Source organism: Podarcis muralis, chromosome 7, assembly GCF_964188315.1.
Source record: "Podarcis muralis chromosome 7, rPodMur119.hap1.1, whole genome shotgun sequence".
In the NCBI taxonomy this organism is placed as follows: Eukaryota; Metazoa; Chordata; class Lepidosauria; order Squamata; family Lacertidae; genus Podarcis; species Podarcis muralis.
In genome coordinates this window covers 23,159,806-23,181,229 of record NC_135661.1, presented here as the reverse complement: position 1 = coordinate 23,181,229, position 21,424 = coordinate 23,159,806, and the positions used below count along the sequence as shown (strand labels likewise).

Sequence of the window (21,424 nt, the reverse complement as noted above, 5' to 3'; positions counted from 1 at the left end):
TCTCGTCCTCTGTCGCCCCCTTCTCCTTGTGCCCTCCATCTTTCCCAGCATCAGTGTCTTCTCCAGGGAGTCTTCTCTTCTCATGAGGTGGCCAAAGTACTGGAGCCTCAGCTTCACGATCTGTCCTTCCAGTGAGCACTCAGGTCTGATTTCCTTAAGAATGGATGCATTTGATCTTCTTGCCGTCCATGGGACTCTCAAGAGTCTTCTCCAGCACCATAATTCAAAAGCATCAATTCTTCGGCGATCAGCCTTCTTTATGGTCCAGCTCTCACTTCCATACATCACTACTGGGAAGACCATGGCTTTAACTATACGGACCTTTGTTGGCAAGGTGACATCTCTACTTCTCAAGATGCTGTCTAGGCCTGTCATTGCCCTTCTCCCAAGAAGCAGGCGTCTTTTAATTTCATGGCTGCTGTCACCATCTGCAGTGATCATGGCGCCCAAGAAAGTAAAATCTCTCACTGCCTCCATTTCTTCCCCTTCTATTTGCCAGGAGGTGATTGAATCCATAGGCTTATGCTAAAAACATTTTTGTTTAGGCAAGCTTCTCCAGACACATAGAATGTTGACAGGTGTTCTAATCGATTTTCATTATTTTCTGAATGTTTTAAAAAGGCTAAAGTTTGCATTAAAATGCACATATTTAGTGAAAATAACCCACAATGATGCATTAATTTGGGGGAAACCACTTCGCAAAAAAATGTACAGTTGTACCTTGGATCCCAAACACCTTGGTACTCAGACATTTTGGCTCCCGAATGCCGCAAACCCGGAATTGAGTGTTCCGGTTTGTGAACGTTCTTTGGAACCCGAATGTCCAGGAGCTTCCTGTGCAGCCAATCAGAAGCAATACTTTGGTTTCTGAACGTTTTGGAAGTCAAACAAACTTCTGGAATGGATGCCGTTCAACTTCCAAGGTACGACTGTATATTAGGTGAAATTGCACACAAAAATGATTTTTTAAGGAGAAATTCACACTAAAATGTTGATGTATTTTCTTGAGGATTTATAAAAATTGCAAATTGCTGCAGAAATGTGAACTGAACTGATTGGAAAAATTGTAAGTTGCGAGAACCAAAACAGACAGATACATCCCTGGTTAAGATGTAACCCACCCTATGATCAGTGGAACCGATGAAAGGCAGGATATTAACCAAGGAAACAGGCAGACAAACAAGCAAAGGAATATATTACTGATTCTTTTCTTTTTGAGGGAAAACAAATACCAAAATATAATGACATTTAAAACATTTTTCTCTACTTATTGCAAGGGTGAGACTTTTATTTCTAAAAAAAAAATCATTTATAAAATTAAAAAAGTTTTATTTCCAGTGTTCACTTACAAAAACAACTTTTTAAATGAGACGTAGTAAAAATGGTGTCATTTAAGCAACTGTAGAGGGCATTCCTACCCCGTAAATGTTTAAATACAGCAGTAGTAGTCAAAGCCGCAGCTGGCTTGCTGCAGGAAATCTGAAGAGCCTCTGTTCAAATCCCTGCAGAGTGATAGTATTTATAGAAGACACATCTCTTATACTAAAGCAGTAATTCCCAAACTTTGACGTGGAAAAACTGAATTAATCAAAGAGAAATCCCAGAGCAGGTGGCTTCGGAGGAGGTTTCCTGCTGCATCTCTGTATGTTATACTGCTCTGGGGGAGAGAAAAAAGGCCAGCGTGTGTAGGTAGGTACATCTGCCATGATGGGATTGCTTTATCCCATCACTGCCGCCACAGAGAGGGGCTTACAAGGGGGGCTGCCTGTCGCATCTCTGTATGAGCTGCTGCTCTGAGTCTGCCTCTTTTTCAACCAGACTCCTGAAGAAAGGGAGGGAACATGGGCTCCACTGAGAGTGGACAGTGGTTTCTTTTACATACTCAGGTCGTTTCCACATCACAGTTCTGAAGCACAATTCCTAGTGGTGCAGCAATAAAACTGCAGCAAATTTGCAAAGCTGGTATGGTTTCAGATTGGATGGGGGACTGCATGTTGAGATTCCTGCCTTGCAAGGGATTGAACTACGTGACTCTTGAAATCTCTTCCAACTCTATGATTCCATGGCTTCTCCTCAAAAATCCTGGGTACTGCCATTTGTTAAAGGTGCTGGGAATTGTAGTTCTGATATTTAACCTAGCGTTTCCAGGATTTTAGAGGGACCGTGGGCTGTGTAAATCATAGAGTTGCAGAGCTAGAGGGGACTCTGAGGGTCATCAAGTACAACCCCCTGCGATGTAGGAATGTATGGTGTGGCTGCGATTTACATTCATGCAGGCCTATGCCACATTTTATGGGGAAAGCAGTAGGAACACAAAACAGACTTTGAAAGCCACTATTTTTTTTAAGCCTAGTTTAAAAGAAACTCCTAAGAAGAAAAAGTGGAAAACTCATGTAACAGCACCACCTTGTGGCAGAATCTAGTCGTCTTTCCTCTTTTTGCCACTGCGCTTTGATGCTAGGAACTGGCTTTGACATCCACCCCCTGCAAAGATGAGAAAATCCCCTAGGCTAGCACCTCAATGCAGTGTTGAGCTAGGCTTACCTAAGGACACTGAAATTATCAGGCGTAGGAAAGCTTTCCTCCTCCCTGGATCAGGCTGCAATCCAGCTTTCACGGGAGGAAACAAGGTTTTCGGGACGGCTGGTGTTTTAATACTCTGCAGGAGGACTTGCTCAGTGCAAAGTGAGATCTCAGGTTGTGCAAAAGAAGTTCATGAATTTGCATATCGGCTCCCTTTGCATGAATTATTCAGAAGAGGAGTTGTGGGTATGTGTGTATACCAGCGCAGTGCGTGTGTATTCGCGCGTGTGCACGCACACACACTATCTTTTATATATTTATATCTATATATGGAGAGAGGCACCGTGGAGCCATTTACCAGGAGCCAAAACCTACAAATTTCCAAAGGGCTATTTAAACAAAGACTTCCACTGTGGATGTTTTAGGGCATTTGTGAGAGGCAGATCATTTTTAAGACCCCCCCCCCCTTTTCCTCTAAAGGAGAGGGGAAAGTGAGGCACACAGCAGTGAAGAGACCTGAGCATGGCAGAAGAAAGAGCCAGGAGGACCTCTCGGCTCTTAAAGCCACCACTCATAAGCTCACAGGTCCCAATCATTAACCGACGGAACTCACAGCCACAAGATGTGGGAACAGGCATCATCACAGACAGTTTTAAAAATCCAAACAAAACAGGATTAGACAAATCCCATAGAGTAGAATGGGTCGATCAAGGGCTATGAGCCATGATGTCTAAATGGATCCTCTGCGCACGGTGGCAGTGTAGCACATTAGGGACATACCTGAAGGGCCTGTCACATCCTGCTTTTAAGTTTGCGGGCCAATGGTGAAATAAGGCCTGCTGTTGTCAGAAGTAGCAGGTTATCAGACAGGCCTTGGTCTGCAGATCTTTCTTTAAACAAAAATAAAAATACAGTCTCATTAACAGCCAGTGGAACTCCCTGCCACCAGACAGAAGAATTTTCCTGAAGACAGAAGCAGCTGCAACAGCTGTCCAATATCCTGAATGCCAAGACAGGCAAAAGGCGAGGGGGAAGAGGTGAAGGCAGCACTACCGGGGCATCATCCAAGCAGTGCCTCATAGTCCACGTACCATGCTATCTGGCCAGAGCTGGGGCTGACTCCAGAGACGGGCCATTTCTTGGGTTCATGCCCCACCCTGCTGACTACCGTCACAATGTCATGCTTGCCCTTCCCCATCACCAGCACCGACACCCGCTTGGCCTTGTTGATGAGCGGCAAGGTGAGGGTCATGCGCTGGTGCGGCTTGACCGGGCTCTCGGTGAACACCACGCCCTGGCTCCCCTCGAGGCCCACAGGTGAGTGCGGGAAGAGCGAGGCCGTGTGCCCGTCGGCACCCACCCCCAGCAGCACCAGGTCGAAGCTGGAGTTGGTCACCAGGGCAGCGATCTCGTTGGCGTACAGCTCGGGGCCCTTGTCCTCTTCCACGCAGAGCCTCCGGTTGAGGTGCACCGGCATGGGGTGGATGTTGAAGTAGGGGACTCGGACGTGGCGGAGCAGCTGCTCATGCAGGGTGCCGAAATTGGACTCCAGGTCGGTAAGAGGGACGCAGCGCTCATCCACCAGCCACAGGTGGGTCTGCCTCCATGGGAAGCCGTAGTGACGCGTAGCCAACTGCCGGAACAAAGCCAGGGGGCTCGACCCTCCCGAGAGCGCCATGTGGAACTCCCCGGACCTCCGGACGGCGCTTGCCGCCGCCGCTTCTATGTCCGATGCCAGCCGGTTGATCAGGTCCTCCGACCAAGCGGTGATCAGCTGGCTTTGCCGAAACCTGGACTGGATCGTCTTGTACTTGTCCGGAGTTTGTTCGTCCCTTGCGTCCATCAGTTCAATGGTCTCTTTCGCCACGAAGGACACTTCCCTGCCCACCATCTCAAAATCCAGGAGCTGCTCGTTCTCCCGCCCCCCTGGGTACAAACGCGGGACCTGGCTAGACAACCCGTCCAGCAGAGGCGTCCAAAACGCCCAGGATGCCAGCAGGTTCTCCACAGTGATGAAGGACTCTTTCTTGCCAGAGTAGATCCTGGAGATCAGGACTGAGTAGGCGTCCCTCTCCGCTACGGGGATGTAGACGTAGTAATCAGAGAGGGGCTGTCCGAAGATGCGCAGCTGGGGGCGGTCGCGGACTTCCTTCCAGCCGCTGTCCGGCATGGTGGGCTTGAAGAGGTTGCGGCTGACCAGGATGGCGGGCGAGTTCAGCTCTCCCTGCCCGATGTGGAAGATGATCTGCTTGGGCTTGCACTGGCTGCTCTCGGGGTCCCACATCGTTTCGTTCTGGGTGCAGTAGGCCCGGTTCTTGAAGAGGATGCGTACATAGCTGATCCGTTCATCCAGGACTTTCCCGGAGGCGAGGATGAAAGGGACCCCTTCCCAGCGGAGGTTGTCCAAGTGAACCAGCACACCTGAAACAAAAGATGCAGAACTGTTGTTATTATTGTTACGTCGCAACTGTCTTGGTTGTGAGTCCTGGAAGATCTGCTCCCTGGCCTGACTGACTCCAGCTACAAAAGCTGAAGCTGCTGAACAGACTCTTGGACTGGCATATAGTTTAGGCCCAGGGGCTTTTGTTAGGGGGTGGGGTTGTTGCTGTTAATTGATATTATTTTTTGGTATCTTTTATTTTAAATACAAAAATAACTGGGGGGATGGAGAAGGGCTCATGCACCTTTAACAGGGAATTCCACCAAGTGCTGCTTAACAGGCAAGCAGCTATTAAAAGTACCAGAGCCCCGTCCTCTTTTGCACCTGGGGAAGGTGTTTTCCGACTTTTGCACTTGGCCACGCTTACCCCCACCGGACTTACCTGCGAAGGTTGGAGTCCTGCTGAAGTAGTCCTGCCCCTTCTGAAGCTCTTCCCTCACATGGCTGTTGTATGCCACGTACTGGCCAATGACAGCGCTGGTTATCTCTGGGCTCTGCAGCGACGTGAAAGCCTGCAGCTTGCTCCGGATGATGTCTTCGGAGCTGCTGGTATTTGCTGGGAGCTCCATGGCGAGGAACATTAAGATCTCGGTGAGGTGGTTCTGGTGGATGTCGCGGATGACCCCGTATTTTTCGTAGAAGCCAGTGCGATCTGAGCACCGGGGGTGGGAACAACAACAACAACACAAAAATGATGCCCAAATAGCGAGAGAAGCTTGGCAACCCACTGGTTTATTTATGGGAAGGGCTGTAGCTCAGTGGCAGAACTTCTGCTTTGCATGCAGAAGATCCCAGGTTCAATCCCTGGTATCTCCAGGTAGTTCAACCCCCTGCAGCGCAGGAATCTCAACTCAATGATGCCTCAGATTATACTACTCCGTGTAGACCAGGCTTCCTCAACCTCGGCCCTCCAGAGGTTTTTGGCTTACAATTCCCATGATACCTAGTTAGCAGGACCAGTGGTCAGGGATGATCGGAATTGTAGTCTCAAAACATCTGGAGAGCCGAGGTTGAGGAAGCCTGGTGTAGACAATACTGAGCTAGATGGATCTATGACTTCAAAAATGTTTACCCCAATGGGTATCTGTCTCGGATTTGAACTGATTTTATTACGTGTTGCTGTTTTAAACTGTTTTTGTATTTATAATTGCTTTGCTAATTGTTTTTAGATATACAATTGTTGCTAACTCTTTTCATACAAGCGAATGATGTACACATGCTGTTATATTTTAAATTGCATCGAGATGCCACAGTGGAAGCAATTCATAAATGAGATTTATAATAACAACACCAACAGTTTGTAGAACTATAGAAATTAATGGACTCATTAATCATGCCCATTAATATCAATGGGCCTACTCAGAGTAGGACTAACATTGGAGACAATCCATTGATTCCAAAATTGAATCCAAAATTCAACTAAGTTTTGGTCAGAGGAGGCCCACTCAAATCAACAAACATGACTAAGTTAGGCCCACTAATTTCAGTGTGTCTTCTCTGAGTGAAACTTACTACTTGAATACCTTCCAATATTCCTATGCTGACCAACAATTAAAGTTTCCTGAGCATCTAAGAATAGAGATTTTTTTAAAGATGAATTAAATGCAAAATCATTTAATCTAGAATTTAGGAGATTAGCTGCCTCTTAACATGGCCATCATGACTATATTATTATTATTATTATTATTATTATTATTATTACCCAGTGAGTTTCATGGTTGTGTGGGGATTCGAAACCTAGTCTTCCAGGTCTTAGTCCAACACTTAACCCACTACGCTATGTTTACAAACCCATCCCCCATGAATTTATCCAATCCCTTTTTAGAAAAAACTAAGTCATAAATGTGTTGCTATAACAGTGGTTGTGGACATGCCATACATTCAAAGCGCACGCCCCTCAAAATAATCCTGGGAACTATAGATTGTTAAGGGTGTTGGGAATTGTAGCTCACTGAGGGCTTAACTACAGTTCCCAGGATTCTCTTTGGGGTGTGTGTGTCTTGAAATATATGTTGTTTATGCAGCCAAAATTTCCCTACTCCAGCTGAGAACCTAAGAATTTTAAGCTTCTGCTGTGCATGTTTGCAAAACACAGGCAAGAGCCCTGTTCACCCGTGGGCTGCTACTCAGGCTGCTACTCAGGAGGAAGAGCCAAGCAGAAATGAAACGGAACAAGAATAAATTGAAGTAAAATTAAAATGTCAGACTGGCTGGAAGGAGCGAGAGGTCCTGCTCAGCCTCATACTGCAGTGCCCTTGAGAGGTTACAGAAAAGGGTTAGCTGCAGGCCTTCCTTTCAACAGCCCTGGCTGGCTCATATCTTAGGCTGTACACATGCAGCATCCCTTTAAAACACGCCTCCTCCAAAGAATTCTGGGAACTGTAGTTTACCCATTACAGAGCTACAATTCCCAGCATTTTAAAACTACAGCTCCCAGGACTCAGTGTGTTGTTGTGCTTCAAGTGTAGGAAGTAGGAGCCATTCAACTTTACGCAGAGTAGATCCATTGATGTTAACAGACATAGCTGTTCATTTCAATGAGTCTACTCTGATTAAAACTGAGTGGGCAACCACCCATGGTGTGTACACAACAACACCTGGAGATCAGGTGTGATGCATATGTTGGGTGTGTGTGTGTGTGTGTGTGTGTGTGTGTGTGTGTGTGTGATGCATATGTTGGGGGGGGGTGGAGAAGTGGGAGGAAAGAAAGGCAATTTATCTCTATGAGAACTCCCTCCCTCATTTCTCCTTGGTGCTCAGATGCAGACGATCTCTCTGCAGATGACAGTGCGACTCTCTACCCTCTTAAAAACTTTGGAACCGAGAACACCCCATCTCCTTCCAACCCGGCACACATTCATTAACGTAATCAATGCTGCACACACATTTTGGCACAGGACCTGGGCAATGCAGGCATCACTTGAGCATTTGGGATGGGGGTGGGGGCTGGTGGCAGTGGGCTGCCAGCAAATGAAATATACCCTTTGGAAGTCTTGCAAGGGGGAGAGAAATAAGGAGACCGCCTGATGGCATTGGTTTAAGCCAGTGCTAGACCTACTCAAGAGTAGACCCACTGAAATCAACTGCCACGGCTCGCTCAGGTCTGTTCATACTGAGTAAGTCTCAGCCGGCGACTATTCCCTTTTTTTCTCAACCAGGATGCAGGGAGCAAACAGGAGTTTGCCAAACCACAACAACTTTAAAAGGAAAAGAAAAATCACTCAAGTATTATTATTTTTTTAATAAGGCAATGGCTAACTGGCACGGCACCCCCGCTGCAGGGAGTGGAGGGTGGCCAAGCGGCTGTCCCCAGAACGGAGGCAGGCGGCAGGTGCAACCGGCGCTGCGGAAGTAATGCAGCAGCCACTGCAGGGAAATTGAGCACAGCTGTGTCCTTGAGTTCATGGGGACGTGAGGCCTGGCTTGTCCTGACGGAGCTGAGAATTGGGGTCGCAAGGAACAGGACCACAGCCAGCTTCCAGGGTGGGGGAAGCCCTGCAGCCTTCCCCACTCCTCAATAATACTAGAATGGAAGGTGGGGAGGGGGCTTCATTCAATGAGGATTGATTTGCAGCCCAGGGAAAACCGCATTATACTGACTCCGGCGACTTGTGCATTGGGCATGAACACAATTATTATTATATTTATTTATTATCAGCACCACCCATGTATTAATTTCCCCCTAAACCGCCACCGTCTCAAGGCAATTCACACGTGAGAGCCAGTTTTCCAGAGTGGTTAGAGCGCTGCACTAGGACCTGGGACACGAGGGTTCAAATCCTGCAGTGAAACTCACTGGGTGACCTTGGGCCCCTCACAGTCTCTCAGACCAGCCTACCTCACAGGGTTGCTGTGGGGATGAAACCACTGTCTTGAGGTGATGTACATATCAGGTAATTCAAAATACAGTGGTACTTCTTTTGTGTCTGTGAGTATCTTGTGCTTTATTCTTGGCCTTCCCCCCACCCCCCCAATAAACTTAGAAATTTCCTTCTGCTATCTTTTGAGGCAACCATCTTTCACCATTACTGGGACTGACTGGAAAAGAAATAGCATTTTTGGCAAACATTCATTTTTACCGCTGCTATTTTTCCTAGCAAGAAGAGATTCATTCTGCTCCCTGTTTCTAATTTTCTTTTTATCTCAAACCACACTTTTTCATAATTATCTTTGTAGATATTTTTTGCTTCTTGATGTTAACAATTTAAGGATCTTCATAATTTTACAATATGCAGAGAACAACATGTGCTGAAAAATCAGAGAGAGTAACTGAGGTAAGTCTTGGCGGGGAGGAAGGGAGGGTTATTTTGGGGGGAGGGGGGAAATGATGAAGATGATATGTTCTGATAATTTGTTATATTGAAATTATTAATAAAAATCATTTTTTTAAAAATAAAGAAGACGACACATTCCAGATCTGCAAAGGGTCCCCTTTCCCATGGCCATATCTGTATCAGATATTTAAAGCGCCAAAGCATCCTGGCAACTGTAGGGTTTTGGTTTTTTAAGGGTGCTGGGAACTGTAGTTCTGTGAGGGGTCTCCTAACAACTCGTAGAATCTTGAACAAATTGCAGTTCACAGGATTCTTTGGGAGAAGCCACGAAAAGTGGTATAAAAGTGCCTCCACACAACACATTTAAAGTACACGGCTTCTGCCAAAGGATTCTGGGAACTTTAGTTTGTTGAAGGTGTTGGGAACTGTAGCTTTGTCATGGGCAAACCATAGTTCCCAGGATTCAGAGAGGGGCCTGTTTTATTCAAATATGTGAATGTAACCTCTGGCTTTTGAGCTACCCCTCCAGCGGACTTCAAATCAAGACTCACGTACTCTTCACATCCACTGTCTCCTTCAGGACAATTTCCACCCTTTCAACGTGATGCCGGTTCCAGATCGGATCCAAATGGTGTCGGTTCTGGTCTCGGAACGGTAAGATATGAGCCACAGCCTTTGGGGAGGAAATAATTGAGATGAAAGGGTGGGAAGGGCAGGGGAAGACAGAAGAGATCTTTTTTAAAAAATCAAAAGCAGAGGGATAAATGTTTAATTGCTTCTGGGGACTTGGCACAGAATATAAATAAATTACTGCGACAACTACGGAGATGGACAGGAAATTCCACACCACGGGAAATTCCACACCGAGAGCCAGTGTGGTTAAGAGTGTCAGACTAGGACCAGGGTTCAAATCCTCACATTTGGCCACTGGGTGTGACCTTGGGCCAGTCACTGCCTCTCAGCCTACCTCACAGGGTTGGTTTAAGGACTAAATGAGGAGCAGGGGGAAAGCCATGTACGTCACCTTGAGCTCCTGGGAGGAAAAGGTGAGATATAAACGCAAAGAATAAAATGAACAGATAATAATTTCAAATAATAGTTTAAACAATGTGCTGCATGAAGAAAGTCCTTTCTTCCATTTGTCTTGAATATCCCAAAATTCACCTTCACTGGATGGCCCCAAATTCCAGGACGATGAGAGAGGATGAGAAAAACCTCTCTCTCTCCCTTTTCTCTGCACCAGGCATCGTTTTTTGCATCTTACATTCTAATAAACCTCTACCGTGTCCTTAACAATTTTTCTAAGCTAAAAATGCCCAAACGTATTTCCTCATACGTGTGTGTGTTGCCCCTTAATATCTGATTCAACATGGGGTGGGGTCCTGATATTTAGTCAACTAACAAAAAACAAGCTAACATTTTAATGCACTGTTGCCCTCCTATAGCCAAACACTGGTTGAACTGAAATATTTTATTTTTGGGGGTGGAGAGGTACTGAACCCCCCCCCAAAAAAAACACCCAAAATTAATTCAAAGCTGTATTTAGATTTTATTTTTACTTTGGTGGGAGGAATGCTGGTAGAGATTTTAAGTCACTACCCTTCCAATAGTATATAACTAACATTTAATTCGGATTTTGAGGGGGAGAGGAAACCAAGGTGCTGGAATTTAGTAGAGGAGGGGAGAGAGAAAATTGGCAAACGGACAAAACTCTGAAGGTTTCATCTGAAAAAGCCTTTACCTGCAAAAAATAAATAAAAATGTACACACACCACACACTTTTGAATTCCCTGTGGACTCAAAAGTGGCTGAATCAGACAGATGCTGTGAAGATCTAACCCCCTGCCTCCCCAGGGGGGTTGGAGTTGCTGAGGTAAATATTCAAAGGCCAATATTCACATTACCAATGCAATACAGTGGTACCTCAGGTTAAGAACTTAATTTGTTCTGGAGGTCTGTTCTTAACCTGAAACTGTTCTTAACCTGAAGCACCACTTTAGCTAATGGGGCCTCCTGCTGCCGCCGCACCGCCAAAGCACGATTTCTGTTCTCATCCTGAAGCAAAGTTCTTAACCTGAGGTACTATTTCTGGGTTAGTGGAGTCTGTAACCTGAAGCGTATGTAACCTGAAGTGTATGTAGCCCGAGGTACCACTGTACGGCTCTGGTTGGAGGGTTTCTTTTTAAGCAGGGGGATATCTCTTTCTTGAAAACCGAAAGCACAGCACATGGCCTCAGGGCCTTTCAAAATGGACCCCTCAAGGCCCTTCTCAGACATCCAGGGTGCATTTCTTCCTCAAGTGATGGAGGCCTTGGCTCCATAGATGCCATTGGAAACAGTCCTGGCTTCCCTCAGGGAATCATAGGAATTGTAGTATTTAAGGTACTGAAAGGAGACCCCCCCCCCACACCATTCCCCTCACAGAACTAAAATCCCCCGTTTCCTAGGAAGGACTGGTTGTTAAACCATTCTGGGAAGTGTAGCTACGTGACGTGGGGAAAGAGGCCTCCTCTCAGCACCCTTAACAAGCCACACTTCCCAGGATTCTTTGTGGGGAAGCCATGACAGTTTAAAGTGGCATAATAGTGCTTTAAATGTATGGTGTGGACGAGGCCTCAAAAAGACAGTCAACCCGTGTTGGGACTATACCAGTTCAGACTGCAACTGGAGGGCTACATGAAAAAATGCTCCCACAGAGTGATGTAGGCAGGTGGGGGGGGGGGAGTCTCCCCCCATGTAGAAAGCTAGCATGTCAGGAGCTTGGCTCTCCTCGACATGTTAGATATCTGTGTGGAGAGAATATTGCATTTTGCCACGTGCTGGTCACCGCTGTGTAACAGTCTCACACCCCCTTTTTGGGAAAGGAAAAATCGGCGCAAAAAGATGTGACCGCTATGAGGCATAATGCTGTATGTTTGCCTGGAAAGTCCCCACCTGCAGTCCAGTCCAGACACAGACGGACTACTTCTGTGAGGATTATTCATTCAGACATACATTCAATTTATGGGAATGCCTGCGGCCTGAAACCCCAACGAGCCACTGCCAGGTGGGCCTATGGTGTGGCTGGCTGGCTAGGAGAACAAAAGGCCTGTGTGGTATTATCTGTTTGCGTGGAACATGGTTGACACGTGAAAGGTTAAGATACACCTTAATGATCTTTGTGTGAAACTTGGGCTGCATACACACAAGACATTTAAATCGCATTCCACCCCCTCAAAGAATTATGGGAACTGTAGTTTGCCTCGCACAGAACTACAATTCCCAGAACCCTTAACAGACAGTTCCCAAGATTCTTTGTGGGGTGTGTGTGTGTGATACTTTTTAGATATATGGTATGAACGCAGCCTCAGAATAAGGCTATGTCCTTGCAGGAAAAAATATATAAATAAAATTTATAATTGGGAATAAAATTAGAAAAATGCTGATACCACATTTCAAATTTTGGGGTTTAACTGCATTAATACCAGCCTGCGTGACAATAACAAATACCTGATTACAACTATCCAGAATCTGCTTCCTGAACCAAGGAATAAAAAGCCCTTATCCTTCACTGGCGCCACAGTGACATATCCCCCCCCCCCCCACTGCCCATTTTGTTACTGCCTTGGAGCTAAAGACTTTGCCCCCTTGTAAAGCTGCCTGATCAAAAAATAAACAAGCAAACGTAAAGTATAATTGTGCGTGCTCCACATTCCTTATCAAATTAAAAGCCTCGTTTGGAAAATCTGGCGCTTGGCTGACTCTCCGTTAGCGAGAGTGTGGAGGGCGGTCGGCGGGGGTTGATGACTCAGCGAAACTGAGGTTTCTGACCTTGGTTGGGAAATCAGGTGGATACAGCTTTGCTGGTGTGGCCAGTTTACAGCAGTGGTGGGAGCTAATAAAATAACGGGCCATTATTACTTGGGTGGGGAAACGCCTTCGTCAACAGCAGCAAACTTTTTCAGGTGACCTCCCCCTTGGGGAGTTAAAATAAAAACTAATCTTCAGTGCCCCCTACCCTACTCTATAAAAAACAATCTTCAGCACAGCAGTTTGCGCAACCCTCTAAGGAAGATAATGACGTAATAAAATTCAAAACAGCAACGATTAATTGCGCATTTGCTCAAAATCCAGGTAAAACTATTTCGTTTAATTAATTCAACAAAACGAATGGCACCAGCTTTTCAAAGTCTGAGAGTCATTTACACCTCCAGTGCCTCACTGCTTCCCTTTTGCCTCTTAGAACCCCCCAGGTAATTCCACCACAGACATTGGGAGCACTGGTCTACAGCTTTATATCATCACGAACGCATAAGAACATAAGAAGAGGGTGAGGCCAGTGTCCCATGCAGTCCAGCACCCTGTTCTCACAGTGGCCAGCCAGGTGCCCCTAGGTGAAGCCCTCGAGCAGGACCTGAGCACTAGAGCACTTTCCCCACCTGAGATTCCCAGTAACCGGCGTTCAGAAGCATTGCCGCCCCTGGCAGTGGAGGGAGAACATGGCTATGGATAGCCCTATCCTTCAGGAATTTGTTTCATCCAAGTTGGTGGCCATCACTACATCTTACAACACTGCCCTGTGGGATCAGGCCAACGACCCATCCAGCTCAGCATCCTATTCCAACCAGATGCCCCCCAAAAGCCCACAAGCAGGAGCTGAGTGTGACAGCACTGGTCACTTCCAACAGCTGGTATTCAGAGGCACAACAAGTCCAGCATCCTGTTCTCTCGGTGAACAAACAGTTGCCCATGGGAAGCCCTATCCATTTGTATTCCTAGCAATTGGCATTCAGGGGCAACCTGCATCCAACAGTGGAGGTCAGGGTTAGTAGCCACGGATGCATGGAACTGAAGCCCACCTTAGCCCAGGGGATGGGGAATTTTGGCTCTCCAGGTGTTGGATTCCAACTCCCATCAGCCCTGACCAGCAAGGCCAAAGGTCAAGGACGATGGGAGTACAATGACATATGGAGGGCACCACATTGACTACCCCTGCTTTATTGTTTTATTTACAAATCCAGTACTTTTGAGGAATTTGACCACTTTGTGCTATTGCACATGTTGATTCAGTCTTGCTTTTTTCCAGGGGGGATGTTGCCAGCCTCTGCTCACCTGCCCCAACCACCCTGGGCATGTTTTCCAGAAGATGAAGTTAAGAAAGTCTGTTTTAGAACGTCTACTTTGCAAGTAGAAGGTCTAAGGTTCAACCTCTGGCATCTCCAGGTAAGGCTGAGAATGTCCCCATCTGAAATCCTGGAAAGCTGCTCCCAGTCAGAGTGGCCAATACTGAGCTAGATGGTCTAATTTGGGATAAGGCAGCTTCCTATGTTCCTATGCCTTATGGGAAGAGCTGTAGCTCAGTGGTAGGGCATTTGCCTTGCACACAGAAGGTCCCAGGTTCTATTCCAAGTGCTGCCAGGTAGGGCTGGGAGAGAACCCTGTCCAAAACTCTGCTGCCAGTCTGTGTAGGCAATACTGATCTAGATGGACCAATGGCTTGACTCAGGAAGCAGCTTCCCATGTTTACCAAGTTATATCCCCTCCAGCTTTCACAAGGAGACTCACCTGTTTGCCAAGGTAGTGGTCCACCCTGTATATCTCCTCTTCCCGGAAGAAAGTCCTTAGCTCATCAGCCAACTCCTGGGCTGACCTGAGATCATGGCCAAAAGGCTTCTCCAGCACCACCCGTAGCCACAGCCCTGGCGGCGGCCTGCAGCTGCTGTTGATGTGGCGGGCAATCTCTGCGTAGGCAAACGGCGGCACGGAGAAGTAAAATATCCTGCCCGCTTCTTCCATGCCTTCCTGGCTGAGCGTGGTCGTAATCTGCTGGTTTAGGGTGGCGTAGTCCTCTGCTGTCTTGAGCTGGTGATAATCTGTCAGTTTGATGAACTGGTCCTTCAACACAGCACACCTGTTTGGGGGTACGTCTGAGGGACAGGCCAGCCTCTTCAGCCGTTCAAAGACCAGCCTCCGCCCTCGCTCAGGCTCTGTCTGAGCGGCTCCATGGAATGTGAAGGTATGCCCGTGGCTCACCTCGTCCAGGTACAGCTGGAAGAGTCCTTGCCACAAGTACTTATTGGCAAGGTCTCCTGTCGCACCCAGGAGGACCACCGAGATGTGGCCATGGGACTCTCTGGTCTCAGAAGGGAGGACACCCCAGAGGAAGATGAGGGCGAAGAAGGCTCTGAAAAGCATCTTGGGAAACACAGAGAGCTGGAAGGAAAGTTTTAAAAGCTATGATCATTTCCTTTCATTTAAAAAAATCTCTAAGCGATTTACATAAAATAAAAGTTATCAGTAAGTCAGAAGTTAAAACAAGTTTGCCTAATGTCACCCCCAAAATACATACATACATACAATCAGTTAAAAAATAACTGTCCTTGTCCATTCATAGAATCGGAAGGGACCCTGAGGATCTTCTAGTCCAACCCCTGCGATGCAGGGATACGCAGCTGTCCCATTTGGGGATCAAACCTGCAATCTTGGCATTATCAGCACCACGCTCGAACCAACTGGGCTATCAATATAAAATTAAACTTTAAGGATTGTAGTAACCAACTCAGTCCTATTCAGAGTGGACTCACTGGCATTAATGGACATATGTGATTATTTCCTTGCACTGATATTCCACGGGGGCATACATGGTTCTCCCCTTCCTCATTTAACCCCCCAAACAACCCTGCAAGGTAGTTTAGGTTGAGAAGCAGTGATGGGCTCAAGGTCATCCAGCGAGCTCTACGGTTGATTGGAGGATTTGAACTCTGGTCTCCAACGTTCTAGTTCCAATACTCTAACCACTACACCACACTGGCTCTGGTTTGAGGAATTTTTTTCAATGTGTTTACTCTGGGTAGGATTAGCTTTGCAAACAACCCTAATAATGTATCATCCTCTTGATATGTTGGGGGTTTTTTAATGCACATTTTCCATTCAGCTCTCAGTAATAGCTCAACATGTATTATGGCTTTGTAAGCCGCAATTTTAAGATTTTAAAAACAAATATATCTGTAAATAAAACTAGTAATTACAAAAGCACCCTTACGACCCCAATTCAACCTCATTACAAGGAAATCAGATCCCCCTAATCAGGGCACACTGAAATATCCTACAGTTTAGGGAAGTGGGGTGAGCTCCTTTACCCTTTTTGGTAGCAGTAAATAACAACCCAGGTAAGGTATGGTACGTGGGTGGCGCTGTGGTCTAAATCGTTAAGCCTCTTGGGCTTGCTGATCGGAAGGTTGGTGGTTCGAATCCATGCAGTGAGTTGAGCTCCCATTGCTCTGTTCCAGCTTCTGCCAACCTAGCAGTTTGAAAGCACACCAGTGCAAGTAGATAAATAGGTACTGCTGTGACGGGAAGGTAAATGGCATTTCTGTGTGCTCTGGTTTTTGTCACGGTGTTCCATTGTGCCAGAAGCGGTTTAGTCATGCTGGCCACATGACCTGGAAAGCAGTCTGTGGACAAACACTGGCTCCCTTGGCCTGAAAGCAAGATAAGCACTGTACCCCAAAGTCACCTTTGACTGGACTTAACCATCCAGGGGTCCTTTACCTTTTACCTATAACAATCCAGGGCCTGCCAGATGTTATGCACTACAATTCCCATCAGCCCAATAGCAGGGGCTGATGGGAGTTGTAGTTCAAAACTTCTGGAGGGCACCAGTTTGGTAAATGCTGGTTTAGGACCAGAAGACCTACGACTAGCTGTGCTCATCCTCCCCTACCTTCTAAACAAATGCCAGTCTAATTTATTGCCTTTTGCTGATCCTGCCATATAGACTTACCTAAGCCGTGGAATAAGTCGCCTGCCGAGGAACCAGCTTCTTTCTAGTTCTGCTGCCTTTTTGCCTTCTAAACTTGTGAGAAAGAATCTGCAAAACCAGTCTGGCTGCAGTGTTCAGCTGTAAGGTAAACAAAAGACTACAGAGATAAGCAACTCCCAACTTTTCCTGGTAAAACCAGAGCCCTCCTATTCCCAGCTTGGGGGGGGGGGAATAGTAATGCATACATTCCTTTCTCCTTACACCACTGTTTTATGTTCACCTTGGCTAACATCTGTCCCTCTCTGGGTGCATGGGATTGATTGATTGATTGATTGATTGATTTGATTGATTAATTAATTAATTAATTACACTGCAATTCATTTGTACAAAAACAATACCCCCACAGTTTAAAATACCATAGACTGTTTTATTAGCCAAAGACCTAGGAGAAGAGGAATGTTTTTGCCTTGCGCCTAAAGATATGTAATGAAGGTGTCAGGGGAGACTCCTTGGGGAGAGCATTCCACTGCAGAAAAGGCCTGTTCTCGTGTTGCCGCCCCCTGGACCTCTCATGGAGGAGGCACATGAAGATGGGTTTCAGGTGATGCTTGCAGGGTCTGAGCGGGTTTTGTGGTCCTGAGCTGGTTAAGGTACACAAGGGTTTTAAAGAGGCACACAAAAGTGCTTTAAAGAAATAATTTGGGTTCCTTTATAAAGACACAGTTTTTATTGTGTAGTTTGTGTTCTCATTTTGTATTTTTATGTTGTGAACCTCTCTTTGGTCTTCAGATGAATGGCAGTATACAAATAAAATATAACATGTAAAGATAAAGATCTCAGTGGGAAGAAGATGGCAGCCCTAAACCCAGCCTTGTAAATAGCTCTGTACAAGGTTCTAGTCCACAGTACACCTAAACTAGTCCCTTGCAGCTTGAAAGAGTCAACTCTCAAAAAGCTTCCCTGACTGGTTGCCTAAAGCCAATTCTTACTTGCCAGAGAGGAGAGTAGTGATTTGAACCACACTTGAGCTTGTGGTGTCAAATTAATATCTACAAATGTGCAAAGTATGCCCTGATAAGTGTGTGTGTGTGTGTGCGCGCGCGCACACGAGAACATTTTTCTTTTGCTGACGAGACCACAATACCAGAGATGGATCCATTCATCTCCTTGGAGCAGATTCAGCAGTTTGAAATGCTTCTAACACATTCCTCCTCCCACCAGAAAACTCCCTAGTTACACAACACCCATCCAATTGCACAAAATTCACCTAGCTGTTCCAACAATATTTCTTTATCTGTGCCCAGTTGTCATGCAAATAAACCCAGACTATTTGAGGGGAGGGGAAGCTGATAATTTGCTTAACCGCTTCCACGTCAGATTGATCAAACAAGGAAGTGTGTGAATAGCACTGGACTACTGATTTTCAACAATCATGTGAGCAAAAGCAACTGGAGCAGTCTTGTGGGTGTATTGCTTGGAATATTATTCCTTGGAATAAAATCCCAAGGATAGGGAATCTTAAGGCCTAATGTAGCTTTCCAAACCTCTCTGTATCACCTTTGAGGTTCTCCCCAGGCCATGCATCACCTCCCTAGTCTCAGGCCACATTCTTAACTAGTCCTGCACATTCTAGCTTTTGCCTGTTCTTGAACTGTGACTCTTGCTGGCCTGGATGGAGAGGGGTGTTTGTGTGTTTGCATGACTGGGATGTACCATTCTGCACAAAGGTGGTGCCCATGGGAGGCCTTGAGCCCCGCAAAGCTTTCCCTGGCACTCAAGTAAGACCTCAACCCACTGAAACAAATATAGGATGTCTGGAGTCTCCTCCATGTTCACAGCAGTTTATCATAACTGTCCAAGAAGAGTCTGATTGCTGGATAGGACAAAGGCCCATCTAGTCCACCATCCTGTTCTCTCAGCAGTCAACAAGATGCCCCAAGTGTGAATCCTGGAAGCAGGACCTCAGTGTCACAGCAACTCTCCCAACTTGCGATTCCCAGAATCTGGTACTCGGACTATGGAAGTAGGAGAGTCACCATAGTTAGTAGTCACTGATAGTCTTAACCCCCATGAATTGGTCCAATTGTTTTTTTAAGCTAGCCGAGAAAAATAGGGTGACTAAGAGCGTAAGAAGAGCCCTCCTGGATCAGACTAGAGGCTTGTCTTGTCCAGAATCCTGCTCTCCCAGTGGCCAACCAGAGGCCCCAATGGGAAGCCTGTAAGCAAGACCTGAGCGCAACAACACTCTCCCCACTTGCAGTTCACAGCAACTGTGGTTTAACAACCAACCCCTCTTCCCAGGGAACTCTGGGAACTGTAGCTCAGCAAGGGGAAGAGGAGTCTCTAACCCACCCTTTGCAAACTACAGTTCCCAGGATTCTTTGGGAGAAGCCAGTGACTGTTTAAAATGGTATGATACTGCTTTGAATGTATGATGTGGCATTTGATAGTAATCAAAATACAGAATAGGACTAAGGAACATTTTCCAAACCAAGGGTGTCATTCTCTCATGGGGCAGTTTCTGACGGCCACACCTGGGTGGTGGATGCAAACTTGGGCAGAACGATGGATGTGACTGTTTCTCCTTCTTGCAAACTATAGTTCATTTCTACACATTTCCTTATGAGTTTGCCATTTTTTTTAAAAAAAGATGAAAAACTGGAGGGGTTTTTGGTAAATTTCCCCTAAGGTACACAAGTTCATATGCAATTTCCCGTAATTTTATGCATTTTTGGTATGCTACTTTCACTAATATATTTGTTTATATGTACACTCTCCCCTAGCCGACACATTCATTGGCTGCAGAGGGCTGTTTCAGTTCACTGTAACTGCAAATTAGGTAGGTTCCCATTGAAATGCATCCTGAGTCAAATTTTTCCCCATGTCCTACTTGCAGTTGTGCAAAAAGTGAGAGGTTTCTACATGCCACACAAAAGGAAAGGCCTCTCCAAACCCTACCTGCAGAGAACCTGGGACCTTCTGCATGCAAAGCAAAAGTTCTACTACCCAGCATACCAAATTTATATTCTTTTTAATGTAGGCCTGAGGTGAGAACCTGTGGCCATCTGTATGCGGTTGGGACTCCATCTCCCATCAGCCCCAGCCAGCGTAGCCAACAGTCAAGGATTATGGGAGTTGTAGGCCAGTTTTTTAAAAAAGCAAAAGCAAGAGAGGTAAAGCCACATGTTCCTCAGCCCTGATTCAGTTCACACCAACACCACAGGTTTAAAGCAGCCATATGCCACTTTTAACAGTCATGACTCCCCTCCCCTCAAAGAACCCTGGGAACTGCAGTTTGTTAAAGGTGCTGACCTCCGAGAACTGACCTGCCAGCATCCTTAAGGAACTACAGTTCCCAGGACTCTCTGTGACCCTGTAGAATGACCCGGGCAATTCCAGCTCTGTCTTGATTAAATGGCTAGGAGTTTTATTAGAAGCAAACCTAGGCCGAGGCGAGAAAGCTTCCTGATTTGACCACGGTGCACCCTTTTTTTTTTTTTTTTTGCCATGCTCCACTGCAAGATCAGCTGGTCTGGCGCGGCGGAAGGCCAGATCTGGAGGCGGCTGCCTTGCTTGCCTTTGCAAAGAAGCAGTTAAAAATAAACTAAAATCTTGTCTCCAGCAGGCTCAGAACGAACCTTTTTCTCCCAACGGCGCAACGCAACACTTTCAATGGTGCGACGAGGAACCTGTTTAGCAGGCGATGGGGGTGGAAGAGGAGTGGACTTGATTGACAGATCTGAACCGCTCCCCCCCCCCCCGCTTCCCATTTTGCTGTAGGTCCAATGCTGATCCAGGGCACTCACCTCCCTCCCACTGGCGGCGTGGAGCCCCCAAAAGCGAATTTTGCAGCAAACGTGAAGCGCGCTCTTGATCTGGTTTCGTTGGAAGGGCAAGAAGGCTCCTCCTCTTCCAAATGACAAGCAGGGTTTTTTGTTTTTTTATAAAAAAGAAAATATTTATGGTTCGCGTTGCACAAGCGCAGGTAGTTGTGATGCGGGAGGGAGAGTTTTAGATGCCTACTCGGAAGTCAGTCCCGTTAAGTTCAGTGGGGTTTACTCCAAGGTAAATAGGCTTAGGCGTGCAGCCAAAACTGTAACTGGTAACCAAGTGGGGAGGAAGGCGCTTGGGGTTGGAGTGGGGGGGAACTCTGCTGCCAAGTAACAGACTGCAACACTCCTCAATATTGTGCACGCATTTGCCTAAGAGAAAGTAGCAATGAACTCAACGGGGCTTACTTCTGAGTAGACATCCGTTGGGCTGCGTTGGTAAGGCTTTTTATAAAGCGTGGGGGGATTTTTTTTTAAGCGTTTTTTGTTGCAAGGCAGTGTTGGCCAATGGTTAGGTGCAATTTTTAATCCTGCTGTTTTTAGACCGCACTTGTGATGTTGTGGCCTTCCAACACTGCAATCCCATACACACGTGCAGTGCTTTACTTGAGAGTAA

General features: G+C 46.4%; 1 protein-coding gene across 3 annotated transcripts; it reads right to left on the bottom strand.

The window, feature by feature from the left end:
- Positions 1–1,178: 1,178 nt before the first annotated feature.
- Positions 1,179–20,883, bottom strand: H6PD (hexose-6-phosphate dehydrogenase/glucose 1-dehydrogenase). Of its 3 annotated transcripts, none has more exons than XM_028740736.2 (6): positions 20,785–20,883; positions 17,000–17,116; positions 14,782–15,429; positions 9,793–9,910; positions 5,346–5,615; positions 1,179–4,944 (listed from the first exon to the last, which is right to left on the bottom strand). In XM_028740736.2, the coding sequence occupies exons 3-6, from the start codon at positions 15,409–15,411 to the stop codon at positions 3,584–3,586; spliced, it is 2,379 nt and encodes a 792-aa protein (XP_028596569.2). In that variant the 5' UTR covers positions 15,412–15,429; positions 17,000–17,116; positions 20,785–20,883; the 3' UTR covers positions 1,179–3,583. The 3 variants fall into 3 exon arrangements, with proteins under 3 accessions (XP_028596569.2, XP_028596570.2, XP_028596571.2); XM_028740737.2 differs by lacking the exon at positions 20,785–20,883 and adding an exon at positions 20,617–20,759; XM_028740738.2 differs by lacking the exon at positions 20,785–20,883 and having other exon boundaries at positions 17,000–17,135.
- Positions 20,884–21,424: the final 541 nt, after the last annotated feature.

What these genes read in the sequence shown, in the direction of transcription:
- H6PD (XM_028740736.2), bottom strand. Translation starts at nt 15,411, where the DNA reads ATGCTTTTCAGAGCCTTCTTCGCCCTCATCTTCCTCTGGGGTGTCCTC. An exon ending in ACCACTACCTTGGCAAACAG is followed by an intron (nt 9,911 to 14,781) that starts GTGAGTCTCCTT and finishes TCCTCCCCAAAG; the next exon opens with GCTGTGGCTCATATCTTACC. An exon ending in GGAGACAGTGGATGTGAAGA is followed by an intron (nt 5,616 to 9,792) that starts GTACGTGAGTCT and finishes CCCGGTGCTCAG; the next exon opens with ATCGCACTGGCTTCTACGAA.